The sequence below is a fragment of the Mya arenaria genome, chromosome 3 (genome assembly GCF_026914265.1).
Source record: "Mya arenaria isolate MELC-2E11 chromosome 3, ASM2691426v1".
NCBI lineage: Eukaryota > Metazoa > Mollusca > Bivalvia > Myida > Myidae > Mya > Mya arenaria.
The window spans coordinates 6310889-6336976 of NC_069124.1; the positions used below are offsets into that span (position 1 = coordinate 6310889).

Genomic DNA, 26088 nt, shown 5'->3' on the forward strand with positions numbered 1-26088 from the left:
AATTGGAGGTAACTTTCGTGGCTGTGGTTGCACCGCTTGCTGCTGCTGCCCCTTCCGATCAGTGGAAGCGAACATCCGGGAGTATTTCCGGTCTGTCTCCTTCTCCTTTAGCATTTCGTCCTCGTCCTCCGTCAGTAACTGCCGCTTTAGTCGCCTCTCCCCGTTTATGTACTCGCTGTAGAGGTAGAATGAGAAGAGATCAGGCTCTAATTTCACCAACGAACTACTTGTCAATCTCAGATCATATTACCACATACTATCACAACACAATTAAATGCTACATATTGATATCATTTTAACGTCTTCTATCAGAGATTATAAGATTGTTTGCGATATCAAAATAAGGTTATTCTGTATGCAAAAACAATTGCGATAATGAATCATGTAAGACTGTTCTGTGGTTAAATGAGTTCAGATTGAGAAATTACTAAAGTATTTTGAGATATTGGTGCCAGTAACCTTTGATATTTTTTTACGTTAACATTTAATTAAAGATTAAACAATGGACATCTTGAAGGAAATTACTTCAAGTAATAAATAACCGCTAGAAATCTAAACTTAAAACAGTTTTTAAATATCTTATAACTATTGCATGGAATAGTGAAATTGAGTGACATAATACTTGCAGATAATTTGAATATGAATTAATAAATATTTAAAATGAAATTTAAAATGTTTTGTATGGACAGTATACTATCCAGGACTCAGTATCGCTTAACACAACATCATTAATATAATGTAACAATTGTTCATATTTAAATATGCCAACTAATATTATAATTTTCAAAGAAGGTTAATCAAACATCATATCAAATAACATACGTTTAGTGTATCTGTGGACTAATGAGCATTTTAAAAATCATTTAAATAAACTTTATTGGCAAAGGTTTGTGACTTAAGTGAGCTTAATCCGCGAAGAATGTCCATTGGGACCAACAGTCAAGAGCTGGTATTCAATATATGTCTTGATTGGATCTAAGAATGATGTAGCTAATCGGATTAGTGTTTACTTGTTATAAATACCTAACCAATATAGTGAATAAAGTAAATTATGTATAACCATAAGATTGACTTAAGTTGCATATTGAATACCACCACAGCAGAGCAGAGCGGCTCAGAATAGAGCTAATGGGGAATACATAACATTATTTGTTTGACATTCGCTTACATTCATTTCTTCATTGGTGGCACTGACATTTGTATGAAACATGATTTTCAATGATCAAAAACAGCTGAATCCAATAAACTTGATAGTTTGTTCAATCTACAGAAAATATAAGGCCTTGCTCGGCCAGCATGTTAAAACTAGTATGTACTGTTAATAGTCCATGCCATATAAGGCCTTGCTCGGCCAGCATGTTAAAACTAGTATGTACTGTTAATAGTCCATGCCATATAAGGTCTTGCTCGGCCAGCATGTTTAAACTAGTATGTACTGTTAATAGTCCATGCCATATAAGGCCTTGCTCGGCCAGCATGTTAAAACTAGTATGTACTGTTAATAGTCCATGCCATATAAGGCCTTGCTCGGCCAGCATGTTAAAACTAGTATGTACTGTTAATAGTCCATGACGTTTGACCCTTGTTTTCGCTCCGAAGCGTACGTAGTAAGTTCTTAAAAGCAAAAAAGCAGGAATGCAAAGGAGAAGATAGGAAAACAAGACTAGCTGGTCTTTCTCAAAGGGGAAAGGGTCACGATTCGGTTTGGTGAAAACTGCTAAAATAATCCTTAATATTGTACACGCATGATATGTTTCTCTTCTGTCCTCTTTCTTTTGTACATTACCCCATGTCGTGTCCTGTCCCTTTAGTTTAAAAGTATCTTTTAGTTAAGAAAGGAGTTTCATCTCTTTATGTTAAGCGTCTATAAATAAAACCTTTTCTGTGGCCGATTTAATCTGATATGTAAATGGCTCAGTTCATGTCGTAAACCTGACATCCTAGAATGAAAAATATTTTGAGAAGGATCAAACATTTTGAAAATATATGACATAACAAGAATATCAACACGACGCAACTGCACCTGTGAAAATAAACCTTTTAATTCCGTTTTCAAGTGGCATTAATCACAACCTTTAACTGGTTGACGTTCAGAGAAATTTAGCGCTTGAAAAGCACATATACTCCAAACCACATCATAAAGAACGTGTGCAATATAATCAAGCCACCGCACTTTTGCTAACTGGTTATGGTAGTAGTATTACACATGCACCAGGAACGGGACAAATGACCCCGACTTGGCATTGTAATTGGACTGATATTCATTTATATAATAGGATGGTAATTCAATTATGCAATTATGACTGAAATATGGACCTAAATTTGGTCAACTTTTAAATTTATTAAAATATGTCTTGATCCGAAATCAGGGATAAAGTAAAAGCTGAGACACACGATGCGACCTTGATTGGTTTGCGTTGAGACCCGTGCTGTTCTACAATTATCCAAATTTTGATCCAAATCCGATTGCCATTCAGTTATGGAATCCCTATAGGCCTTCATTAACCTATTAAGTATGACGTCGACTTTTCTGAGGCGACAGTTATGCCAGACACACATTCCACTGTTTTGTTCAATTTTGTAAAGTTTTGAAAGTGACAAAGTGACAAAGGCCGAGACACAAAATAGCAATACAAAAATCCTATAAATCTTTTGCGTAGGTAACAGCCACGACACGAAAGTAAAATACGGGCGAACGGACGGACAGTGCGACTACCACTTGCCTCCATTCAGGGATTAACAAGAAGGGAGACATACAACGTGAATCTTATACATAAACACATTCAAGAACAGTGAGACATGCTAACTTTAGTCATAAATTAGAATGAAAGGAAGGCCACACGTTTAGGGGTAAAGGGGTAAAGGGGTATTACATTTTAAGTATGCTTAAGGTAATATTTAAATTTCAAGACTGACGGTCACATTTATAAGGCTAAGGTATTCTTTATAAGGGTAAAGGTTATGCATGAAATATATAGGGCCACCTACAGCAGATCCACTTCGACCTCCTTGTTTGTATCGAGGTAGTTCATCACGTCGGTCATGGCAGTCTCGCTGATAGGGAAACCTTCTCTCTGTAAATAACAGCACAACATATCGAATTTGGGAAAACATATTACAGAATATACTGACACACTTAATAATCAGTTAAAACTCTAGTATCATTAGAGAATTAGGAAACACATGCTGATAATGAATATCTCGGTGTGATAGCTTCATTCATTGTATTAATTGGTATGCCAATATCGACCCCATCTATCACAACATAGAACACGTCAAACAAAATACTTTTACCCCAAAAGAATAAATTTGCTAAATAAAAAAACGATTTGACCGTAACACATGATATTTATTTTTACCGAACAAATAAACATCTCTATAGCCACCAAAACGAGAGATAGTGGCTAGTTTTCATGACATTACATCTAGGCTGGTAAGATCATATTTATGAAGTACACAAGATTTTGGTACGCAAAATTACCTCGAACGCATATTTCATTTCCTCTCTGGTCAGAAGGAAATCTCTGTTTGCGTCCACTTTCAGCAATAGATCGATTGTCCGTAGATGTTCCTACGTAAAACAATGTGAGAAAAATAAGTTTGTAACTATTATTGAGTCCCTTAATCCTACTTGTAACGAAAACTGGAAATATTTGAAGTGAAAACCAGGAAAGAAACAATGTTTAATTAAAATTGAGCAAGAGGACCGAGTAGCTAAAGAACAAATACACGAACACGCACGTACGCACGCACGCAAGCACGCACGAGCGCGCGCGCGCACACACACACACACACACATACACACACACACACACACACACACACACACACGCATGCACACGAATGCGCGCACACACACAGACAGACACACACACACACACACACACACACACACGCGCACGCAAGAACATGCACGCACAAGAGGTGAATAAATACTTCAATGCGTTAAATAATAGGATTGGGCAGCTGCCAACCTTCATAGTGTATGGATGCGGATAGGGTCAGCTAAGTATAATATGCGGATAAGGTGAACTTTCAACATTCGTATACTATCGGATGCAGATTTGGCAAGCTTCGAACCTTCATATTGTATAGGATGCGGATTGGTTCAGCTTCGAACCTTCATATAATATTATGCGGATTGGGCAGCTTCGAACCTTCATATAATATTATGCGGACTGGGTAGCTTCGAACCTTCATACAATATTATGCGGATTGGGCAGCTTCGAACCTTCATCTTCATATATTGTTATGCGGATTGGGCAGCTTCGAACCTTCGTATAATATTATGCGGACTGTGCAGCTTCGAACCTTCATATATTATTATGCGGACTTGGCAGCTTCGAACCTTCATCTTCATATAATATTATGCGGATTGGGCGGCTTCGAACCTTCATATAATATTATGCGGACTTGGTAGCTTCGAACCTTCATATAATATGCGGACTTGGCAGCTTCGAACCTTCATCTTCATATAATATTATGCGGATTGGGCAGCTGCGAACCTTCATATAATATTATGCGGACTGGGCAGCTTCGAACCTTCATATAATATTATGCGGACTGGGCAGCTTCGAACCTTCATATAATATTATGCGGATTTGCGGATTTGGTCAGCTACAAACCTTCATATAGTATACGATGCGGACTGGATCAATGTTGAAGACGTTCCTGGGGTCTATGGGGATTGGTCCCTTGTTAAGAGGTAGGGACTGGTCGTACGCACATAAGAACAGACGCTCTTTCTGCAGGGATTGAAGGATCCCATCGAACTCTTTGTCGACAACAATACCCTGATAGGACATGAAGGATAAACATGTACAGTGATTATGCTTCAGAAGTTGGTAGCATAGATTTGTTACTGTATTCAAATATTGTATAAATATGTTCTTACTTTAGGGGCAATTATACGATTCATAAAGTGGGATCAGCAGGCGTATTTAACTATAAAGGGAATGTACCCAAACCCGTACCTGTAAATCTAGTTCTTTTAAGTTGCTTTCCTTGGAGTCATAAATTTTCGCTATCAAGACACTCGTCATGTTGGCCGTGATTGGGTTATGAGAAAGCTGCAAATATACATAATTTGTATCTCAATGTTATACTCTTCACCCCTAACTGTTTATGCTATTTTAGGCAACATTTAGATTCACAGTTAAATACACTACAAAAATAATCCACCACAAAAACACTCCAACCGGAAGCAGTATGTTTGAATGCTCTGCATGGTCATGTTGTGCCCCAGTCACATATTGCCCAAGCCCAACTCAAGACCTACGGCGACCGGTGGTTACTAGATGTCGCTAAAATTGCTGGATGTCTGTAACATGATGTTTTTGTTTGGCGACTGATTGATTGACTAAATTAGTCATCCTGGGGTCTTCGACTATGCAAATGAGACCGTTTGCCAACCAAATTGGTCGCGAATAGGTATTATTTGGTCTAAATTCGATCGGCAACTAGTTTTTAGTTCATCTATCGAGTGGTACATATATTGTTCCCATTTAACGCCATAAATCGGCACTTAGTGCCTACCAATTGGCGAGAGATTGCCGACCAGTAGGAAGACCGATCACCGCCTCAACTATGTATTATTTAAATATATGTCGAACAATCAGCTATAAACTTGCAGCAAGAACATATTGCGCCAAATACAACGAAGAGATTGGGCAGCGGCAAGAGGCCCTTACCTGAGAGTTTAAGTGTGCTGTCCCACCAAAGACAGACGGAAAAGACATTGGCCCCTGTCTACAAAATGAGATGTTTGTTCGGGCTATTCGAAGAATGATCGTGAACAGGTTGACAACCACTGTACGATCATTGACAACAACTCAACAACCAATTTATGATTGTCGTCTAAAAGTCTTCAAAATTTTGCCCCTCAGTCGACCACCAGTTGCCGACAGTCGTAGAAGCAATTACTGATGATCGCACAACAATCGTCAAATGGTCGTATGATGAATCGCAAACTAGTCGCCGACATAATATTCACATTTTATCCTGGGTCGCAAAAAAGGCTGTGTTTGATCGCAGCACATATTGATTGTCGCAAGTCCTTAAAGGTCGAGGGTAATGATATTGAATCAAATTTCAAATACCTGCCAAACCAGAAGTAAGGCAAAGGTCTGAATTACCTTTAGCACCGCCAGTGTTTTATTTCTCTGGAGGCCAGGAAGTAGTTGAACGAGGGTTGGCGACTGTATCCGGTTGTTCGTCAGATCAAGTGTCCGCAAGGTGGTGTTCTGTGACAAGGCATCCGCCATGGCGCTACAACCATCGTAACCAAAACCGTTCCATGCCAACAGCAGTGTTTCTAGAGTCTCGTTTTTCTGAAGCATGAATTAAGCTAATAATAATGTTCAAATTCTTGTCCTTATTGTCCGCCTTGATTTCACAGACATTTCAATGTAGTGACTTGGTTCTCACATATGAATATAATGTGTGCCAGAGCTATCAATAATGAAATGGAGGTTCAGACGACACGTTAAGCCGAATAGACAAAAAATCACTGGTGTAAATTTCAATACGCCTGCGTCATGAATATCATTAGGTCGTTGAACACAGAGCTGTCTACTTTACTAGTATCAAACTGTAGTCAAATTAATTAGGACCGAAACTTTAAGTCAAAGTTTACAGTGAAAACAGAGAAATTCACTTATCAGAGGATCAGACTTAAAGCAAACGTTAAACATGCCATAGTCGAATTAAAGATAATATTTACTCACCGCGAGACCTTTACACAGTCCTATTGCACCCTTGCCCCGGATGTGGTTCCAGCTCAGGTCCAGCGTCTTTAGTGTAGAATTCTCAGCTTATAAAACAGATAGCAGTAATCGGATTTTATAATCCATAAGTGAGGAATAGAAATGATAAGTACAGATGAAGAGAATTCAGATATGACAAAGGAGGTAGAAAATAATGATAATGACGATGAGAAGGCACGGACTATTTAGATAAGCAAACTGCGACAGGAGTCTATCGGTGGAACAAGAAGAGCGGATTCTTATAAGAACCAAACAGTTCAGTGTATGCAGTATTACATCCTAATAGAAAGCATTGGCACAGGAATGATTGGGTAAGTGAAACCATTAAAGAAACGGCAACGGATGATAAAATTTAAAGGATACAATTTGAAAGAAGAATGGAGTAGGTAAAGCTCTTCAGGAGACGATTGGAAAAATACACAGGAAGAGGGGAAGAAAGAAGACGATGAGTTGAAATAGAAGAAGGCAAAGATAAAATAGTAAATTTGGGGAGTATTCATCGTCGGCAACCACGGTACGTTATTCCGGTAAACTTCATACATACCGTGGGACAATTGACTGTCAGACGAAATATCGTTTTAATGAATATAAATGAGGCCGGGGAGTCATCTCTTCTTCCAATTAATTTACATGTTACAATTAAAAACTATTCAATAACTCTGTATTGTCAGTTGCCTCCATAGGCGAGTGGTCAAATAAATATGTATAGCATAGGCTCAAATCCAATTCGTCAGAATATTTTTTATCTGCGGGAAAACATGATCCTGATGTTCCTAGCCAACTCGTTCACGGAACACAACGAAGCATAGTGTAGTAGCTTATTGTGGGTATTCGACGGTGGGGAGTATTTTGGAGAATTTAAAAAAAAAATAATATTGAGGGCTTGCCATAACGTAGATGTGTGCCTGAATATCCCAAAAACACCAAATTTAAAAATTCAGAATTTTATAATCTCAAGATTTAATCATGTAAAAAAACACGTGTCCTTTAATACAAATGTTGGTATTTTGAGGGCATAGCACATTTTAAGAAAGAAGATTTTGTAATGTTTTTTTTATTTCATCCATTCCCACCGCTTTGCATTGTTGAAAACCCAGAAGACGAAAATATTCTAGTGATCAGAACGAAGAGAATACGATTAAAAACGTATGATGGTACTTTTATAAAGTTAACATATGGGATATAACAACTGTACACAATGGTTTACGTTAAAAATTGTCAAATGATTTCACCAATTGTTTTAAAACAGAACATCGCAAAAGTACCAAGTGCTTCTCCAAATCTGGAACCACTTTGCTCCAACTTGTTCCCTCGTAACACAAGCTCTTGTATGGACGCATTTTGCTGTAAAAGAGAAAAATGTATGAAAGCATTGTCATGGTTATGTTAGTTTTTTTAAACACAAAGAAAATAAATGCAGAGCGGATCTTATTTTTTATTTGGTAACCCGATGGATTACCTAGCCGTCTGGCTGTGATGATCCAGTCTTAAAATCGGATGTCTCGGGTAACCGGGTTACCGTTTAAATGCAATATTTGGTCCATTTGAACATTTCACTTCGGGTTGTGAATTGTATTGCTTACGATATTCAGGGTAATACATAAGTGTGAGGTTACATAACGAAATTCGAGAGCGTATACCACGCTCGTACGTATATATAAAGATGTACATGTAGCTTTATTCACAGGTTTAAGTAGGGTTTAAAAGTCGTTTACGTTATTTATCTTAAAATTGCACTTGCTGATTCATTGGCTATTGCACGTGTCATTTTAAACACAATGCACACATATCCGGATGACGTATTGCACAGATAGAAGTTAACACGTCTCTATTGACCACAATACTGATATACATGTTAAACATTAATATGCAGATAAACGCTCGTACCTCTATAAGCTTGGCTATACTTTTGGTTACATTGTCGGTAAGGTTGTTATCTGAAACAAATGTTTTATGTATAAGCATTTATCCAATTTAAAGAGGTTAATTCCATTAAGTGTGAACATGTAAACAAAGTATGGAATAACGGATTACAGATTTAAAGACTGAAAGTTGTCAGACTTTAACCTGTTAGAATTACACTCTTGGCCTAATCAGTTAAATTTATTATTTTATAATGTCGGTAATCAGATTTGATCTAAGTTAAGGACACATTTAAGGTCACATCCAACTTTTTATAAATGTATTTAATTGGAATCTGAAAGAGAAATGTACGGAAAAAAACTATTATCATACTAAGCAGCCTTGGTTTGATTTAGATAGCTCAGTGACCGTTACTGTAAATGCACCGCTGCGATCGTTTCTTACATCGGCTTTTACGGTGTGTGTATACAACATGATCAATTACGTCATATATGCTAAGTCAGAAGGCAACATTTTGCTTCGGTTGATGACTAAAAACAAAGATATCTTTTCCTTTTCTTCACCATTTTAAATGAAACAAAGGGCAGTACACACACACATTGTTTTAAAGAGGTATTTTATTATGTAGGTAAGATGACGCTATGTTCAATAACCCTTAAATACTTGAATATAAGAATAATCGTTGAGTTGTCTCTTTACGCCATACGTAACGACAAAAGTTCGAAGTTATATTTGTTAAAAACGCATTATTGTCAGTGAACACGTCCTCAATCATCCTAAGACTGCTATTTCATAGATGTGTTTGTTGTTCCAAATGACCCCGTCAGCAATTCACGTCAATAGATCTAGTGAAATGTTACAAAAGTATGTTATACATACCGCTGACGTTGAGTCTGAGTATGCTGGTATTCCCGACCAAATACTCAGCCAGTACGTCCATACACCCGGGACAGAGAGAGCATCCTACCAGCGACTGAAACATGGTCATATAGGTGTATAACGAAGAATTGAACCACAGCAAGCAATTTTTTTTCTTTTATTCGAGATACCTTCAGGCTTAATCTGTTGAGATAACGGACAGTGAACTTACAAATTAAACACTAAATAAAATATCTTTGTTTTTCATTGTTTCGAAATTTGGTGCACAAACACGGTCAAATTCTAGTTCCACAAGTTCTTAGACGTTTCCCTTTGTCACTCCAAATGATATTGTTCAGCACAACATATGCCTTGTTTCTAACCTTGTACAATTTGACATGCTGTGACTGCATACAGGCAAACATTATAGACACTAATCGTTTTCTTAACAGATAAATGATACAGCACAAATACCTGATTGATTTTTTACAGGCACTATATACTTTAATAACAAAGCAAAGCTCGTGACTGTCCGAGGTCTCAGGGGCGGCTCCAGGATTCGACGTTAGAGGGGGCGTAAGTTTGTGCGTAACCTTTTGACGTGTGGCCCTCCATCAGAACCGAAAATTATTTGGTTTAATATGTTGGCAGGGGGAGGGGGGTCCTCTCCCAAGAAAACATTAACCCGCTGGATCCGCTAGTGAATCTACTACTCCCCAGCTTACTATACGGTACACGACAACTCCATGTGTATAAGCTGGTCCGAAAGTCATAGGCATGTTAAAGGTCATTTTCAGCCTTTGTAATAAAATACTTTTGCATGATACAAAATAATTATATATTTGATACTAACTGTATAACCTATTTCTGTAAGTCGCGGTTAAAGAGAACATCTGTCACAATGAGCCTGGCTACCATGATTGAAATTCGGTAAACATGTGTTAATATCTACATGAGCTGATGGTTTGAAAATAGTCTCTTAACGTTATAGTTGTTTAGGCAAAGTTTGATTGCCAACTATGCATAATGAATTGCAATAACATGGGAAATCATTACCAGGTCTGTTAGTGGCTTGTGCGCTTGCGCGATATCTATGACGTAGTGGATCTGCCTTGTTATGATTCTGTTTCCATCCAAACACAGTTTTTCCAGAGTTTTCGGCTGTAAAAATAATCAGTAAGAAAGTCTTGTTTTCACAAACTTCTAAAAATATAAATTTATGTATTTTCAATATTTCACTACAGTGTCATACAGTGACATCTATCATATTTTAATACTAGCCAAGCACTTCTTTGTACTATACTGACATATCAAGATGGACAGGCTACCTTTTTAGAAGTATCATCATTGGCATACAGCTCCTGCAATTTAATGAAAATAATACGGATATCAGTAACATGAGTATTCAAGGCGATTCGATCGAACTTAAAGATGTTAAGTTAAGAAGCTGTGTGAAGTTAGCTAAACATACGACATTGGACATTGGACATTCAAGATCGAATGTTGTGCTGGCACGACATTGGACATTGGACATTTAAAATCGAATGTTGTGCTGGCACGACATTGGACATTGGACATTCAAAAGTGAATGTCGTGCCAGCACGACATTGGACATTGGACATTCAAAATCGAATGTTGTTCTGGCACGACATTGGACATTGTTATTTCAAAAACGAATGTCGTGCTAGCACGACATTGGACATTGGACGTCAACATCGAATGTTGTGCTGGCACGACATTGGACATTGGACATTCAAAATCGAATGTTGTGCTGGCACGACATTGGACAATGGACATTCAAATGTGAAAGTCGTGCTAGCACGACATTGGATATTGGACATTCAAAAATGAATGTCGTGCCAGCACGACATAGGACATTGGACATTGGAATTTCAAAAATGAACGTCGTGCTAGCACGACATTGGACATTTGACATTCAAAATCGAATGTTGTGCTGGCACGACATTGGACATTGAACATTCAAAAGTGAAAGTCGTGCTAGCACGACATTGGACATTGGACATTCAAAATCGAATGTTGTGCTGGCACGACATTGGACATTGGACATTCAAAAGTGAAAGTCGTGCTAGCACGATATTGGACATTGGACATTCAAAATCGAATGTTGTGCTGGCACGACATTGGACATTTGACATTCAAAATTGAAAGTCGTGCTGACACGACATTGGACATTCAAAATCGAATGTTGTGCTAGCACGACATTGGACATTGGACATTCAAAATTGAATGTTGTGCTGGCACGACATTGGACATTCAAAATCGAATTTTTTGCTGGCACGACATTGGACATTGGACATTCAAAATTGAATGTTGTGCTGGCACGACATTGGACATTGGACATTCAAAATCGAATGTTGTGACTAATTGAGTCGATAAAAAATAAGTCGACAGGCAGTAATAGGTTACTTAATCGGCTCATTGACAATATTTCGTGATATAATACGTCAAACCAGATAAAGTAGATGTAGGAACGATTACAATTATATTTTTTTGGAATCATCAATGCATGTGTATATTTTCCATATGTCATCGTATACTGTGAATATAGTTATCTTCACTTCGCTTATAAATGGTACTGGATGTGTAGCAGTGGTGTGTAAACAATTAAGCTTATTAAAGTATGCCATTTCGAAAGCATTATCACTGTTTGTCTACATATAATCCACGACCATTCATAAGTATATTCATTTGAATCTTTCTCTGCATATGTGACATCATGTCTATCTGAATCATGCTTAAGTTTCAAATATTGCGATGGAATCGTAATGACAATGCTCTCTTGGTGTTTATAAATTCATAATGAGTAATTGGTTTTGTGATCTCTAACCCTTTTCAAATAATTTTAAGACAATATCTCAAAAAAATTCAAAACTTTCATTTTTGAATGTCCAATGTCGTGCCTGCACGATATTCATTTATGACTGGCGAATGTCCAATGTCGTGCCAGCACAACTTTCAATTTTGAATGTCCAATGTCCAATGTCGTTCCAGCACAACATTCGATTTTAAATGTCCAATGCCGTGCCAGCACAACATTCGATCATTGAATCATTTTTGAAATCCCAATGTCCAATGTCTAATGTCGTGCTGGCAAGAAATTCATTTTTGAATGTCCAATGTCGTGCCAGCATGACTTTCATTTTTGAATGTCCAATGTCCAATGTCGTGCTGGCACGACATTCATTTTGAATGTCCAATGTCCAATGTCGTGCTAGCACGACTTTCACTCTTGAATGTCCAATGTCGTGCCAGCACAACATTCGATTTTGAATGCCCAATGTCCAATGTCCAATGTCGTGCTAGCACGACTTTCACTTTTGAATGTCCAATGTCCAATGTCGTGCTAGCACAACATTTGATTTTGAATGTCCAATGTCCAATGTCGTGCTAGCACGACATTCATTTTTGAAATCCCAATGTCCAATGTCCAATGTCGTGCTGGCACGACACCCATTTTTGAATGTCCAATGTCCCATGTCGTGCTAGCACGACACTCATTTTTGAATGTCCAATGTCCAATGTCGTGCTGGCACGACACTCATTTTTGAATGTCCAATGTCCAATGTCGTACTGGCACGACACTCATTTTTGAATGTCCAATGTCCAATGTCGTGCCAGCACGACTTTCAATTTTGAATGTCCAATGTCCAATGTCGTACCAGCACAACATTCGATTTTGAATGTCCAATGTCCAATGTCGTGCTATTACGACTTTCAATTTTGAATGTCCAATGTCCAATGTCGTGCCAGCACTACATTCGATTTTGAATGTCCAATGTCCAATGTCGTGCTAGCACGATATTCATTTTTGAAATCCCAATGTCCAATGTCGTGCCAGCACAACATTCGATTTTGAATGTCCGATTTCGTGCCAGCACGACATTCATTTTTGAAATCCCAATGTCCAATGTCGTGCTGGCACGACATTCATTTTTGAATGTCCAATGTCCAATGTCGTGCCAGCACGACTTTCAATTTTGAATGTCCAATGTCCAATGTCGTACCAGCACAACATTCGATCTTGAATGTTCAATGTCCAATGTCGTATGTTTAGCTAACTTCACACAGCTAAGTTAAGACGCTAATTTTGAACTGGGGTTTATTTGTATCAATACAGATCTATTAAATTATAGGTCAACTTAAGACATTATCAAACAACGTAAACTCCTTACAATGTTTTCAAATATAACCTTGTGAATAATCCTGATGAAATTTAAGATGCAGTAATGCTAACTGACAGCTCAAATGATCAGTTGTGACGTTAATTATTTTCTCTAATTACAAATATCACAATGATAATAAGGCTTTATCAAACTATTAAAAAGTTGATCAAATCTCTAGATTGTGCTGTCGCACAAAATTCACACGGATTCCTTTTTATAAATTCATCGGTGTTGAAGAATCCGCTAGGTCTATCAGTGAATTCTTGTCAAAACATACATACAAAACATTCAATATGCGCATAAAATTTTAACCATGACTGGGTGTTAACTTACAACGATTCATTTTCTATAAATCATGTTTGATTTCAAATTCTTGTTTACGAATGGTTGCGAGGCGCATTTTTAAAATATCACAAAAGGAAAAGTCAACATAATGGCAAACGAAGAGCAACATTCTAAAATGCTTTACTCACGAATAAGGCAACAAAGAAGGGCTTCAGATCTCTGGCATTCAGATTCAAATTGGCAATGGATACATTTGTCCCTCCAAGCTGCTTTATAATGGAAGTAACGGGAAGGCGCCTCAACTTCTTGCACAAGTATTTGTAGACCTTTTTTCCCCTGTTGGAGTATCGGTTTTCAAGCCATTCTTCCTCCGATTTAATTATTGTTTCCTCATCTGTAGTTGACCAAATAAGCATACAAAAACTTAAATTTTTGTTTAAAAGCTGAGCAAACTCGACATTCATTATCATTCATTTACTACCTCTGTGCAGACTGAAAATGAATACGAACTTTGCGAATGTTACAATATGTGTTGATTGTAAAATTTAAAAGTTACGTTTTCTCTGCAAACAATAGAATATATCGTCTAATGCATATTACTTTCTTTTTTAAATTTAACGTATGGCTAGTAACAAAGAACGCTCAACGGAACAGTAATCTCATTTGTATTTGTATGCAATATTGCAACTTTAATTAAAGATTGATTCTTATCGTTCTATATGCGGTATGAACGTTTGGGCGCGATTTGCAAATCAATGCAGCGCTAACGCGCTTCTTGGAAAATTTGCAAAATGGCGCCTCAGCGTTCATATATATAATGCATGAACGCATAAATAATACTTGTCAATCAATACATTTTTTCTGTAATTTCAATTATTTTAAAATTAACTTTTTAAGTTTCACGTTATAGTAAGCATAAAAATCTATTGTCGACATTTAACGACTGTAAAAGAATGGCGGATACGCAAATCGTCGTTTCATATTGGTTATACAATCAGACTGCAGAGAATAAATTCAACGTCAGGTTTTCTCTACATAAACTACTAGGGCAATATGTATATTTTGACGTGTTATGAACGCATAGGTTCTTTATGAAGTTTTCCTTAAACGTAATTTTACCGTCGCTATCAAAAATGGAATCCCCTTCTGGTTTCTCACGTGTCGGTGCCCGGTTTATATCGCGTCGCTGGCGCCGGGATCCATCTTTTCGGCGGGCGGGTACGGTTAGATCCAGGTGTGACAGGCGTGTCAATTCGCGGCTCGGGCGCTCCGGGCCTTCAGTTTTTCCCGAAGGTAACTTCCGGTTTGTCTCTATGGAGACCTTGGTGGTCCGCCGTGACAATGTGCGCATAGGGTTAGCGGACATTTTGTCCGTGGAAACTAGTAAATTCTTTTTTGTTCCTAAAATTGTAAAAATGATTTTGGAGTCTTTTTAAAAGAGACACTTAGTACCGCACATCGAAGTCGAAAGTGTTTTGCTACTTTATAAAATATATTCTTACATTATTTGCTGCAGTGCACACACGCACGCACGCACACACAAGCATGTAAGCACTCACAAACTCACGCAAGCACGCAAACACGCAATGATTTTGACAAATTAGAAATAATGGTACCGTCTAAATTCCATCCACGGAGCACTCTCAAAATCTTGCGTCGGAAAACATATGTTGTCTTAAAGTTCCGATATTATGTACTTCCCTCATGCAAAATGCACGAAAGAGCAATCGTTATTAAGCAAAATTTCCAGAACTATGAATTAATCGGAAAAAGACATAAGACACGTCTACAAATAAAACTTTAAGTTATGAAATTAAGAAATGTAATCTTGAAAAGATAAAAACGCGCACAAATCAATTTAATAAACGCATACATCTGCTTTGTCGAACAAATGAAATAATGCATCTTTTGTGTAAAACATTTAAAAAATGTCATTTTGCTCCTCACGGAAAGTTGAGTCGATAAGAGAAGTGATAAATTATAGTACGAACATTTGTTATCTTTCACATATATTTTTTATTAATAAAAATAACTCACTATTTCGGCAGTGAAATTCCTATGAATTTGCTATAGAACTGTTAGTAAATCTCGTCATCTTCAATAAGGACATTCTCATGGCCGTGTTACATTTTCGCACTCCACTCTCAAAATATCGTGTAATCCGCACATCAATAATATACCCTGATAGGGTCACGAGTTAGTATATTATTGAAGGCGTTGTAAAAGTTGCACAAATCTACTTCGTGCCCTTTCGCCCTCACGCCATTAGTTAGTATTTGGATTCAGTTAAGCAAATGATTATCTAAATACTGTAATCTTTTGATCTCGCGGACGGAGAGTAGCGTCCAGACATAGAGAAGTTTAAGGTATATGGATTAAATGCTTTAAAACGAAACACTTCATTCTATTCAGTATAAAACTTGATAGCGATTTGAAGGAAACCATGTAAACATATACTTTGAAACAAAGAAAGTGTTTACGCTAATCTATTAGTTCTGAATTAATGACCAGATGCCAAGTGGATGACAAAAGTACCAATGAGATTGTGTTTTTTCGTTTGCAAGAAAAGCAACTTTCACACTTACCAGCTACACTCATATGTCCAGCACGGAGAGTGCTTCTGCTAAATCGAGGTGTGTGTCTGCTCGTGGTTAACGTGGTGGTGTATTCTGACAAAACGGAGGATGGTGTCGTCCATTGTTTGGTCCTTGTCATACATATTGCTATATCATATATGTTGCCCAAACCTGCGGAATCTTTTATAAAGTCGGTTTGTGAACATGTCTAACAGCAAAAACAAAAAACAACACTAACACTAACAACAACAACCGAATCTACGGGCCCCAAATAAGGTAGAAACGCTCGTTTACAAGTTCGAGTTTGTCACTTAAAAGTCACAATATTGTACCCGGTGTGTTGCCAACTGTTTCGGAAATCAAGGTTTTTATTCCACGTCAATAAACATTCTGTATCTATGCTTTTATAAGCATACCCTTTGGTTAACTAACTCGAGGTGAGCACCATATACGTGCTCAATTGTACTGTTCAGCACCTTAATCTCGTCCATATTGTTTATAAAAAGATTCAGTCTTTCAACGGCGATAAGTATTTCATTCAACAATTCGGGATTCCTTTCTGTTGCACTCAACGGACGATGGGGGCGGGAACGTTACCCCTACCCACTGTACCAGTGGAACAGGTTGTGTGCCGAGGGCTTTTATTTGGATTTGAGGGAGTATATTTACCAGAACATGTGTCCAATGTCCATGGCAAATAGCCAAACAAATTTCTTAATTCATCGACCATTTAGAAATACCCTTTATGTTTACCAAATACCAGCACACATGCCATGTATACACCGCTTCGGATACCCTCTGTCACCATGTGATGTTTTTATGAATCCCTAGGTTATTGGCAAGTTTTGTTAGCCAAAGATCCTAATACTATCAATGGTTATGAAAAGTCGTCTCAGTCATAATTGCATTTGTCTCCCTTGGCCTATATTTACTTTCGGTTTAACGAGGAAGTATTATTCCATTGTGTTTAAGTCCAGGAATTAGGTAAATCGAAATAAGAAATTAAAACGTCGTCGAAAGTGAATATTACTCGGAACATGGTTTTGTAAGTTAACGTTAACTTGTCTCTTGAATGACTGAAAATAGTAATTCTATTGTACTGTATTATGTGTGCAGGTAATTGATGTACAACATTGTCCAACATCGATATATAATTGATATAATTATAATTTAACTAAATCTTATGTGAGCATGTGAAGTTCAGTTTCGGGCAGGAAAGCAAAACTGTACATATATTGGTTTTCTGAAATTTCCTCATTGGTGTTTTTGTCATAAACTGAAATCAAAGTGCCGAACTCACGGAACGAGGTGGGAAAATAAAAAGTTGATATACGAGCCGTATACATAACAAACAGAGTCGCGACAATGCGTTTAACCCAATAAACTGTTGTTGTTTATTTATCCCAATATGTAGGTGAAATCATGTTAATCAATTAATGAATTTGTCTTACATATTTTGTTATAGGTAGGGGTCTGGCGTTTGGAAAAAATAATAAGATCATCTCCATATAAAACAGCACAGCCAAATTTCATGATTTTACAACAGGTATTTGGAAATTTCAGTTTATTAGACAAATATTGTATCATGTAAATATTTATCCAAACCTCAAAACCTAAGATACGACGTCAGGCATTTGTGTGACGTACTCATGACTTATATTGTGCTTGTTTGGTTGTAATGCGTTGCAAGCATCATAGTGCAACTCAATCGAGTCCAAAATGCTCGTTTTAAAAGTGAAATTAAGTGGAAAACTGTGGTAAATGTTTTGTTCAATATCCACTTCCATACACAAGTTTAAAGAAACCAACTTTCTATAAGTCACTGCCGCTAAGAACATGCAATCCCACCTTTATATCATTTACAACTACCAGCCATTGTCAGACGGGACACAGACGCTTACTCCCATCGTTTCAATCAGGATTCAAATTATTGACTGAAGTCAAGAGATTAAGAGATTAAGCGTTAAAAGCTAACATTTATACGCATTGTGTATGATCATGGCTATTTACCAGTTGACAGAAACCGGTTTTTTTATTGTGCAACAAACGCAATACGTTTATGCCAATCGTCCTCGCCATAGATACACAGCGTTGAGCCCTCAATTCTTAACATGCCGTGTTATTATTGTCGCATCGTTAACGTAACCATACGTAAGTTCGATTAACGCATACTTTCAATTGGAATTTGTTAAAACATGAACAATGAGACGACTATTACGTCTTACCACTATGTGTTAATAAGATATAGAACATTATATCATTTACAAATTATCATCTCTATGTGGTTGTAGAGTAACTGGCTAACAATCTTATTTCATATTATACAAGAATAAATCAGACTTGGAAACCTGTACTTACTGTTTCAGATAAATACCACATAGTAATACTTGTTAAGGAGTACTTACCACAGGACTTAACTTCAGAACATGGAACAAAACACACACAGAACTATTCTGCGAGCTAGACGACGGGGGCGGAAACCGGCCGGAAACAGTCCCGTTAACGCCGCGTCCGGAAGCACCAGGTCACAACATTGTTCAGATTTCAATTGTTTATCATATGTAAATGTGTTACGAAAATATTGGTATTTCACTCAGCCAAGATGACATCACTTGAACTATATCTCGTTCTGTTTGGCTTTTCATACAATTTAGAAGCCTTAGTTTGTTTACTGCTTGGTACGATGCAGAGGTTTACTCAATGTACACCAACTCGGTGAACTCGCGTGGTAACACTGTATGCATCAATCGCTCACTCGTACATGAAATTATTTCAGTCCTAAAGTAGTTACAAAAAGGCGAGGTGATGATGATGAACATGAAGGAGCTTCGTCACTGAAGCGGAGGTAGGTTGGAAACCTGGACCTTGCCGTAGCTGTTCATTTAAAACATATATAAACATTACAAGTACCTGTCATTATGTTTTGTTATGAGTTTGTATAGTGTGAAGATTTTGCGCATAGCTGTTCAATATGCTTGTCATAACATGATAGTTTTCGTGAGATAAAATTAGTAAGACCTGATTAATAGCGTTAAGTGATAAAATCATTAAAGTATACATGCACTACTTGAAAACTAATAACTATTTTAAAAGTCGAGCACTTTCGAATTCAGCAAAATTGAAGAAACACGACGTGAGCTGGAAAAGTTGCAAATCGACTGCACATCTTTCCGTCAGAAATGGGAGGAGGAACAAAGGAAGCGACAGGAAGCGGAAATGAAATGTGAGAACTTTCAGCAGAAGTTTCTAGACGAAAAGAAAGCGAAAGACGATGCGCTGATGAGGTAGGAATATTGTGAATTGATATCAGACATTTTTGTCGAAAAAAGGTCGATGTATTGCCACGTGTTTGATATGGCGTTGGCATCCTTGTCGTCATGCAAACTGATAAATGATGGCTATATAGGTACTTGACAACCATTTAAGATACCGTACCCATATGAAATTTGACGAAGAGTAGACATATGTGAATGAAGTTTCCTTATGTTGTCTGATTTGTATTGCCTTATTTACCTTCTTCAATTTACGCAAAAAATAGTATTTATAAAATTTTAATAAATAAAGATTACTTAAAGACATAATTTTGACAGTAGCAATTACAGTTATGATAATATAAATAATGATATTAAAGAAACGTTAATTACTAATTAGGACCAGATGAAGTAAGCCGTATAAAAGCCCATACAATACGTTACTTGTTACAGCTGCTCAGTTTGACAAACTTACTTTATTTTTACCAGATTAAGTTCGCTAGCTTCAAGCAAGTTACGGGACAACAACCCGAATATTGCGGACCTGAGTGACCAGAACCGGCCAACAAAGATCGCGGAGAAGATGTCCGAGCTCTATGATAACGAATGGACAGACGCTTATGATGACTTGGAGAAAAATAGTTCTGGAACTGATATTATTTCGATACTGCTTGGTGTATTGAAGGTTACTTGTTTCCACTTGTTATTAAATAATCTTATTTTCAAAAAGCAAAATAGAAAGGTTGGTTTGTATGAAGCCGTTGGTCATTTTGTCCGTTTTTTATAACGAAATTAAAGGGTTAGGAAGACATTAGTATACTCGCCTCCTTTTGTCCGTTTTTTATAACGAAATTAAAGGGTTAGGAAGACATTAGTATACTCGCCTCCTTTTGTCCGTTTTTTATAACGAAATTAAAGGGTTAGGAAGACATTAGTATACTCGCCTCCTTTTGTCCGTTTTTTATAACGAAATTAAAGGGTTAGGAAGACATTAGTATACTCGCCTCCTTTTGTCCGTTTTTTATAACGAAATTAAAGGGTTAGGAAGACATTAGTATACTCGCCTCCTTTTGTCCGTTTTTTATAACGAAATTAAAGGGTTAGGAAGACATTAGTATACTCGCCTCCTTTTGTCCGTTTTTTATAACGAAATTAAAGGGTTAGGAAGACATTAGTATACTCGCCTCCTTTTGTCCGTTTTTTATAACGAAATTAAAGGGTTAGGAAGACATTAGTATACTCGCCTCCTTTTGTCCGGTTTTTATAACGAAATTAAAGGGTTAGGAAGACATTAGTATACTCGCCTCCTTTTGTCCGTTTTTTATAACGAAATTAAAGGGTTAGGAAGACATTAGTATACTCGCCTCCTTTTGTCCGTTTTTTATAACGAAATTAAAGGGTTAGGAAGACATTAGTATACTCGCCTCCTTTTGTCCGTTTTTTATAACGAAATTAAAGGGTTAGGAAGACATTAGTATACTCGCCTCCTTTTGTCCGTTTTTTATAACGAAATTAAAGGGTTAGGAAGACATTAGTATACTCGCCTCCTTTTGTCCGTTTTTTATAACGAAATTAAAGGGTTAGGAAGACATTAGTATACTCGCCTCCTTTTGTCCGGTTTTTATAACGAAATTAAAGGGTTAGGAAGACATTTGTATAATCGCCTCCCCCATAAAACAGGTTACTCATAAACAAAACAAACAATGCAGCTTCATTTAAGTATTTATTATTCCATTATTCAATGTATTTGTGTTTATTTGTATGTTTGTTTTGTTATACAGGATACGTTTGACGAGTGCAGGAAATTGGCCGTGGACAACTTTTTCGAACGAATTGAAAAAGCCATTAAATACCCTATCTTGGTAAATACAACTTCTGTTCATGCGTGTATTGGTGCCAGGGTCGCCTGTACAGATATTCGTTGTCAAGGGCCATTATCATGTCAAACAATACTGCTTATCAGTAACGGGTTAACTGTTAACTGACATGAACAATGGTTTTGAAATATTGTTAGCTCATAAATAACTTATTAATATTAAACAATGTCGACAAAAAAGTAGCATTCTCAGTAATTTTGTTCTTCTTAGAGTATCTGTACGTTGTTTTAAGTATGACCAATAGGAATTGTTTCTTGGATGTGTTATTTCTAGGAAGAATCCGATACACCAGTTGCCTGCGAACTTCCCAATGAAGTCAAACAACAGATTAAAGAATACAGGAAGTTAAAATCACCAAAGTATATGGACCGTATCAAAAACGTAAGTAATGTGATGGAATAAGGTAAATAAAAGAAAGAAGAGGATGAACAGTTTATAACTTGTTCACAAGTATCTCGTATGGCGAAACTTGTAAAGGAATGGGGTTGAACTTATTCATCATTGTCTTTGGGCTACTGCTACCAGAGGGAGAACACTATTCAAGCTGTTACTCTTCTAAATCCTACTTATGTGCATGAAAATCTTTGTTATGTAATAGATAATCATATTTCGAACCTAATTTACATTTTCAGATTTTGAAGAACAAAGTGACTCTACCGTCCAACTCGGAGGATGTTCAGAAGTACTTCCGCGAGTGCGTCGAGGTGTGCTGGCTGGCGGCAGTCCAGGACCCGCCCCTTCACATGCGGTTTAAAGTCATCAACAGGAAGTTCAACTCGGAAATCTTCAGAGACTACATCGCACGAGGACCGTTCATGGATTTCATGGTAGAATACAGTTTAACATTTGATAACCTTTCAATTAGTTTTCATGTTGTGTTTAACTGAAAAGCTCACTTTCTCTACAAAATATTTTCTTTATATAATAAAAGATCCTACTTTAGATTTTGCCAATTGAATGGCTACTTTCCCTATAAGAAGTATAGTTATAGTTGTTTTCATTTATATTTTAATTACAATTATAAAATGTTTTATACCATTCTGCCCTCCTAATATCAATAAGCTGAAACGATATCTAATATGGGTTGGACTCACATATGATGGTGTATTTTTTTATTATTCTATTTCCATATTAATTTTTAATTACGTATGAGCTTAATCTTCATGTGAATATATAAACATACAAATACGCTCTTCCTGTCCAACGGATCTGAACGAACATACATACACGCTCTGTAACGCCGCATAGCAGCATCGCCGCATAAACGTGTTTTTTTCGTTTATGCGATTATTTAAAACGCATAAACAGGGCGACCACGTTTATGCGGCGACGCTCAGCGCATAAAGCAAAAATTGCTTATATGGGGCGCAACTGTGCCTTTTTGTAACATGAAGAGGATAAACTTAAAGTGACACCCTTACTTAAAATCGAACCATACACATGTATAACAAACATCAATTTTGACTGATAAACCTTTAACTACTTACTAAATTATGCATTCATGGAAAATATTAGTTACTGATAACAAGATTTCAATTGTGTATTTGATTGCAGAAAGCACAAAAATATTAAATTATTATTAAATTAATATTATAAATGATTGGTGAATACTTAAAGATTTTATTGTGGTCTACTTTATATAGTCTCATACGGTAGAAACGTGTTTTACTATCATTTAACCTCGGTATCCGTCATAAGAACAATTGTTTTCGATATTTATTCATCCTTTTTGGAATATTAAAACAGTATTTTTAAGTGTGGTAAATCTTATTTGGGAGTAAGAGTGCATCTTTAACAATTTATTATAAAGCTAAAAAATAAAGTTCTAATATTTCAACAAAAACGATGGTGATGTCGTTAATATTGTTGTTGTTTATTCAGTCAAAATTTAAATATTCCTTTAGTTACCTTACTACACATAGAGTCACCAAACTTGACACAAATGTTCACTGGCATGTGAAGTTGTGCACACGCTTTTTCATTTATACATACATATATTATTGACAGTGTTATGGTCCTTGACCTAGTCAGTAAAAATGTTTTATTGTTATGTTGTTGAACACCATGCCCTTTAGCAATCATTGACGCTTTTCACATCTTTGCTAATTGTACGATATGATAACCACTGCCCCCACTCCACCCCGGCATGAGAGTGGCGGGTAGCGGGGGCTTTACATGGGATTTGTTCAAAGGCTCGATATTCCCCGGGGTAGGTGCAGAAGTTACAAATCCATGTGCATATCTAGTGACTTATTACAATGGACATTGGAACAAGTAAAGTTTGAAAAATATTTTTACCAGTCGGGCCAAACGTCATTTCAAACGTTTTCGCAGGAAGATCAATTGGTTTGGTTCACATTTATACCGATCTTTACTTAATCTTTGACATATTTTACGTCTCTTAATTGGGGTTAAGTGGACATAAAAGTCCGATCTTGATGAAACTTTATCAGCCACTATTGTACTAGTATGTGTTTTAATTATTTTTTATGCGGCGAAAGTGTGCCTTTTTGCCACATAAGAAAATGCTGTGTATGCGTTGAAAATCACCACATAAACGTGAACGATTTCAATTATGCTGCGAAGCTGCTATGCGGCGTTACAACGCTCTTCAAGTCCACAGTTCTGAACATATAAAGTATATATACACATACACGCACTTCTTGTCCAACAGATCTGAAAGTATATACAAACACACTCTTCTTGTCCGACAGTTCTGGCCGTGTATACAAACACACTTTTCTTGTCCGACAGTTCTGGCCGTGTATACAAACACGCTATTCTTGTCCGACAGTTCTGGCCGTGTATACAAACACACTCTTCTTGTCCGACTGTTCTGGCCGTGTATACAAACACACTCTTCTTGTCCGACAGTTCTGGCCGTGTATACAAACATGCTATTCTTGTCCGACAGTTCTGGCCGTGTATACAAACATGCTGTTCTTGTCCGACAGTTCTGACCGTGTATACAAACATGCCATTCTTGTCCGACAGTTCTGACCGTGTATACAAACATGCTATTCTTGTCCGACAGTTCTGACCGTGTATACAAACATGCTATACTTGTCCGACATTTCTGGCCGTGTATACAAACACACTCTTCTTGTCCGACAGTTCTGGCCGTGTATACAAACACGCTCTTCTTGTCCGACAGTTCTGACCGTGTATACAAACATGCTATTCATGCCCGGAAGCTCTACGGATCTGAAGGAATGCATGTTTTCGATCAGCGAAGGATTTCTTCATGTAGTTGTAATATCATATCTCAACCTGCAACATTAGGTTAATAAACTGTTCATTTTTGGAAACAATCGCTTTTTCAGGTATGGCCACCCCTTTTCCTGAAAGAGAATGGGCCTCTACTCTCCAAGGGCGTCGCACAGGGCTGTAAAAAGTTGCAGTGACGTGTTGCCAGCTTGTCCCGGTCCTACCAGTCTCCAAATATGAAATGGCTTCACAAACCATTATAACTTTATGTGTGCCGAACACTGAATGTGATTTTGTAAATACGGATGTTGCGTTCATCAGACGTTTTTTGTGTGTAGCATTTTTTAGTAATTTAGTTTTGGATTTTATATATGTTTAAATGTACTCTTTTAATATATGTAATGGACGTCAAATTTAATTAAAGGTATATTTAGGAAAGAACGCAAAAACAAAAACAATGATCTTAACACAGTGGGGGTAGTGTTTTTAAAGTTGAATATATTATATTACATTTATTGTTAAACAATCGGACGCATTCTTTTAATAATGAAAACGAAAACAATGTTAGTATTTTATTAAATAAAAAAGAGGAATACATTTGGTGATAAAAACTTATTTTATACAATGTACAACTAAACAGTCCCAGGTGGATACACCAACGATACCGTGAATCGAAAGACAACATTTCTATTTATATAGGTTATAATACAACAGTAAACAATTATGTGTTAAACCGAATACAAGATGCGTTGATACTGTTTTAGAACAAAACATTTCTACGTCGCAAATACAAAAACACTATATCTTAAGAAAATAATCCTCCCGCCCACCCAAAACCAAAAATAATACTGGAAGTATTGATGTTTGCACAGTACTTGGGGTGTGATTTCTGTAAGCTAGCTAGCACCGACAGGTGCATTCTCGTTCACCAGAGCGATGATGTTGTCATCATCGAACCTCAGACGAATAAGGTGCGTCAAGTGTGGGATTGCTCTCTTAACAAAACACATGCGTATTGATATGCTTCACACCCAGAAACAGTAGTATTCGACCATACTCCACGTACCCATGGTCGTATACATTTACCGTAAACGTCCTGCTCTGGCATGGTGGGCTTTCAGGCAAGCGAATCCCTGAAACCGAAGAACGCTTTAAAGACATCGGAAAATTACATGCAGGATCGACTCTTTTTGTCGACTCATAACGTCTCTTTTTCATCTTGG

The 26088-nt window shown here is 37.1% G+C and overlaps 2 protein-coding genes across 3 annotated transcripts; one reads left to right on the plus strand and one right to left on the minus strand.

Moving 5' to 3' along the window:
- Positions 1 to 2984: 2984 nt before the first annotated feature.
- LOC128228466 (leucine-rich repeat-containing protein 74B-like) lies at positions 2985 to 15320 on the minus strand. The gene is made up of 13 exons (XM_052939786.1): positions 15074 to 15320; positions 14143 to 14348; positions 10814 to 10846; positions 10542 to 10646; positions 9507 to 9600; positions 8652 to 8701; positions 8030 to 8108; positions 6726 to 6811; positions 6135 to 6329; positions 4974 to 5069; positions 4626 to 4793; positions 3482 to 3571; positions 2985 to 3074 (listed from the first exon to the last, which is right to left on the minus strand). Exons 1-13 carry the CDS (start codon positions 15318 to 15320, stop codon positions 2985 to 2987), a joined length of 1539 nt encoding a protein of 512 aa, XP_052795746.1.
- Positions 15321 to 17456: 2136 nt separating this feature from the next.
- On the plus strand, positions 17457 to 25462 carry LOC128227501 (uncharacterized). Of its 2 annotated transcripts, XM_052938115.1 has the most exons (10): positions 17458 to 17575; positions 17996 to 18076; positions 18897 to 19054; positions 19307 to 19375; positions 19644 to 19814; positions 20271 to 20466; positions 21563 to 21643; positions 21932 to 22039; positions 22291 to 22485; positions 24982 to 25462. In XM_052938115.1, the coding sequence occupies exons 3-10, from the start codon at positions 18957 to 18959 to the stop codon at positions 25060 to 25062; spliced, it is 999 nt and encodes a 332-aa protein (XP_052794075.1). In that variant the 5' UTR covers positions 17458 to 17575; positions 17996 to 18076; positions 18897 to 18956; the 3' UTR covers positions 25063 to 25462. The 2 variants fall into 2 exon arrangements, with proteins under 2 accessions (XP_052794076.1, XP_052794075.1); XM_052938116.1 differs by lacking the exon at positions 17996 to 18076 and having other exon boundaries at positions 17457 to 17575.
- The last annotated feature ends 626 nt before the right edge of the window (positions 25463 to 26088 follow it).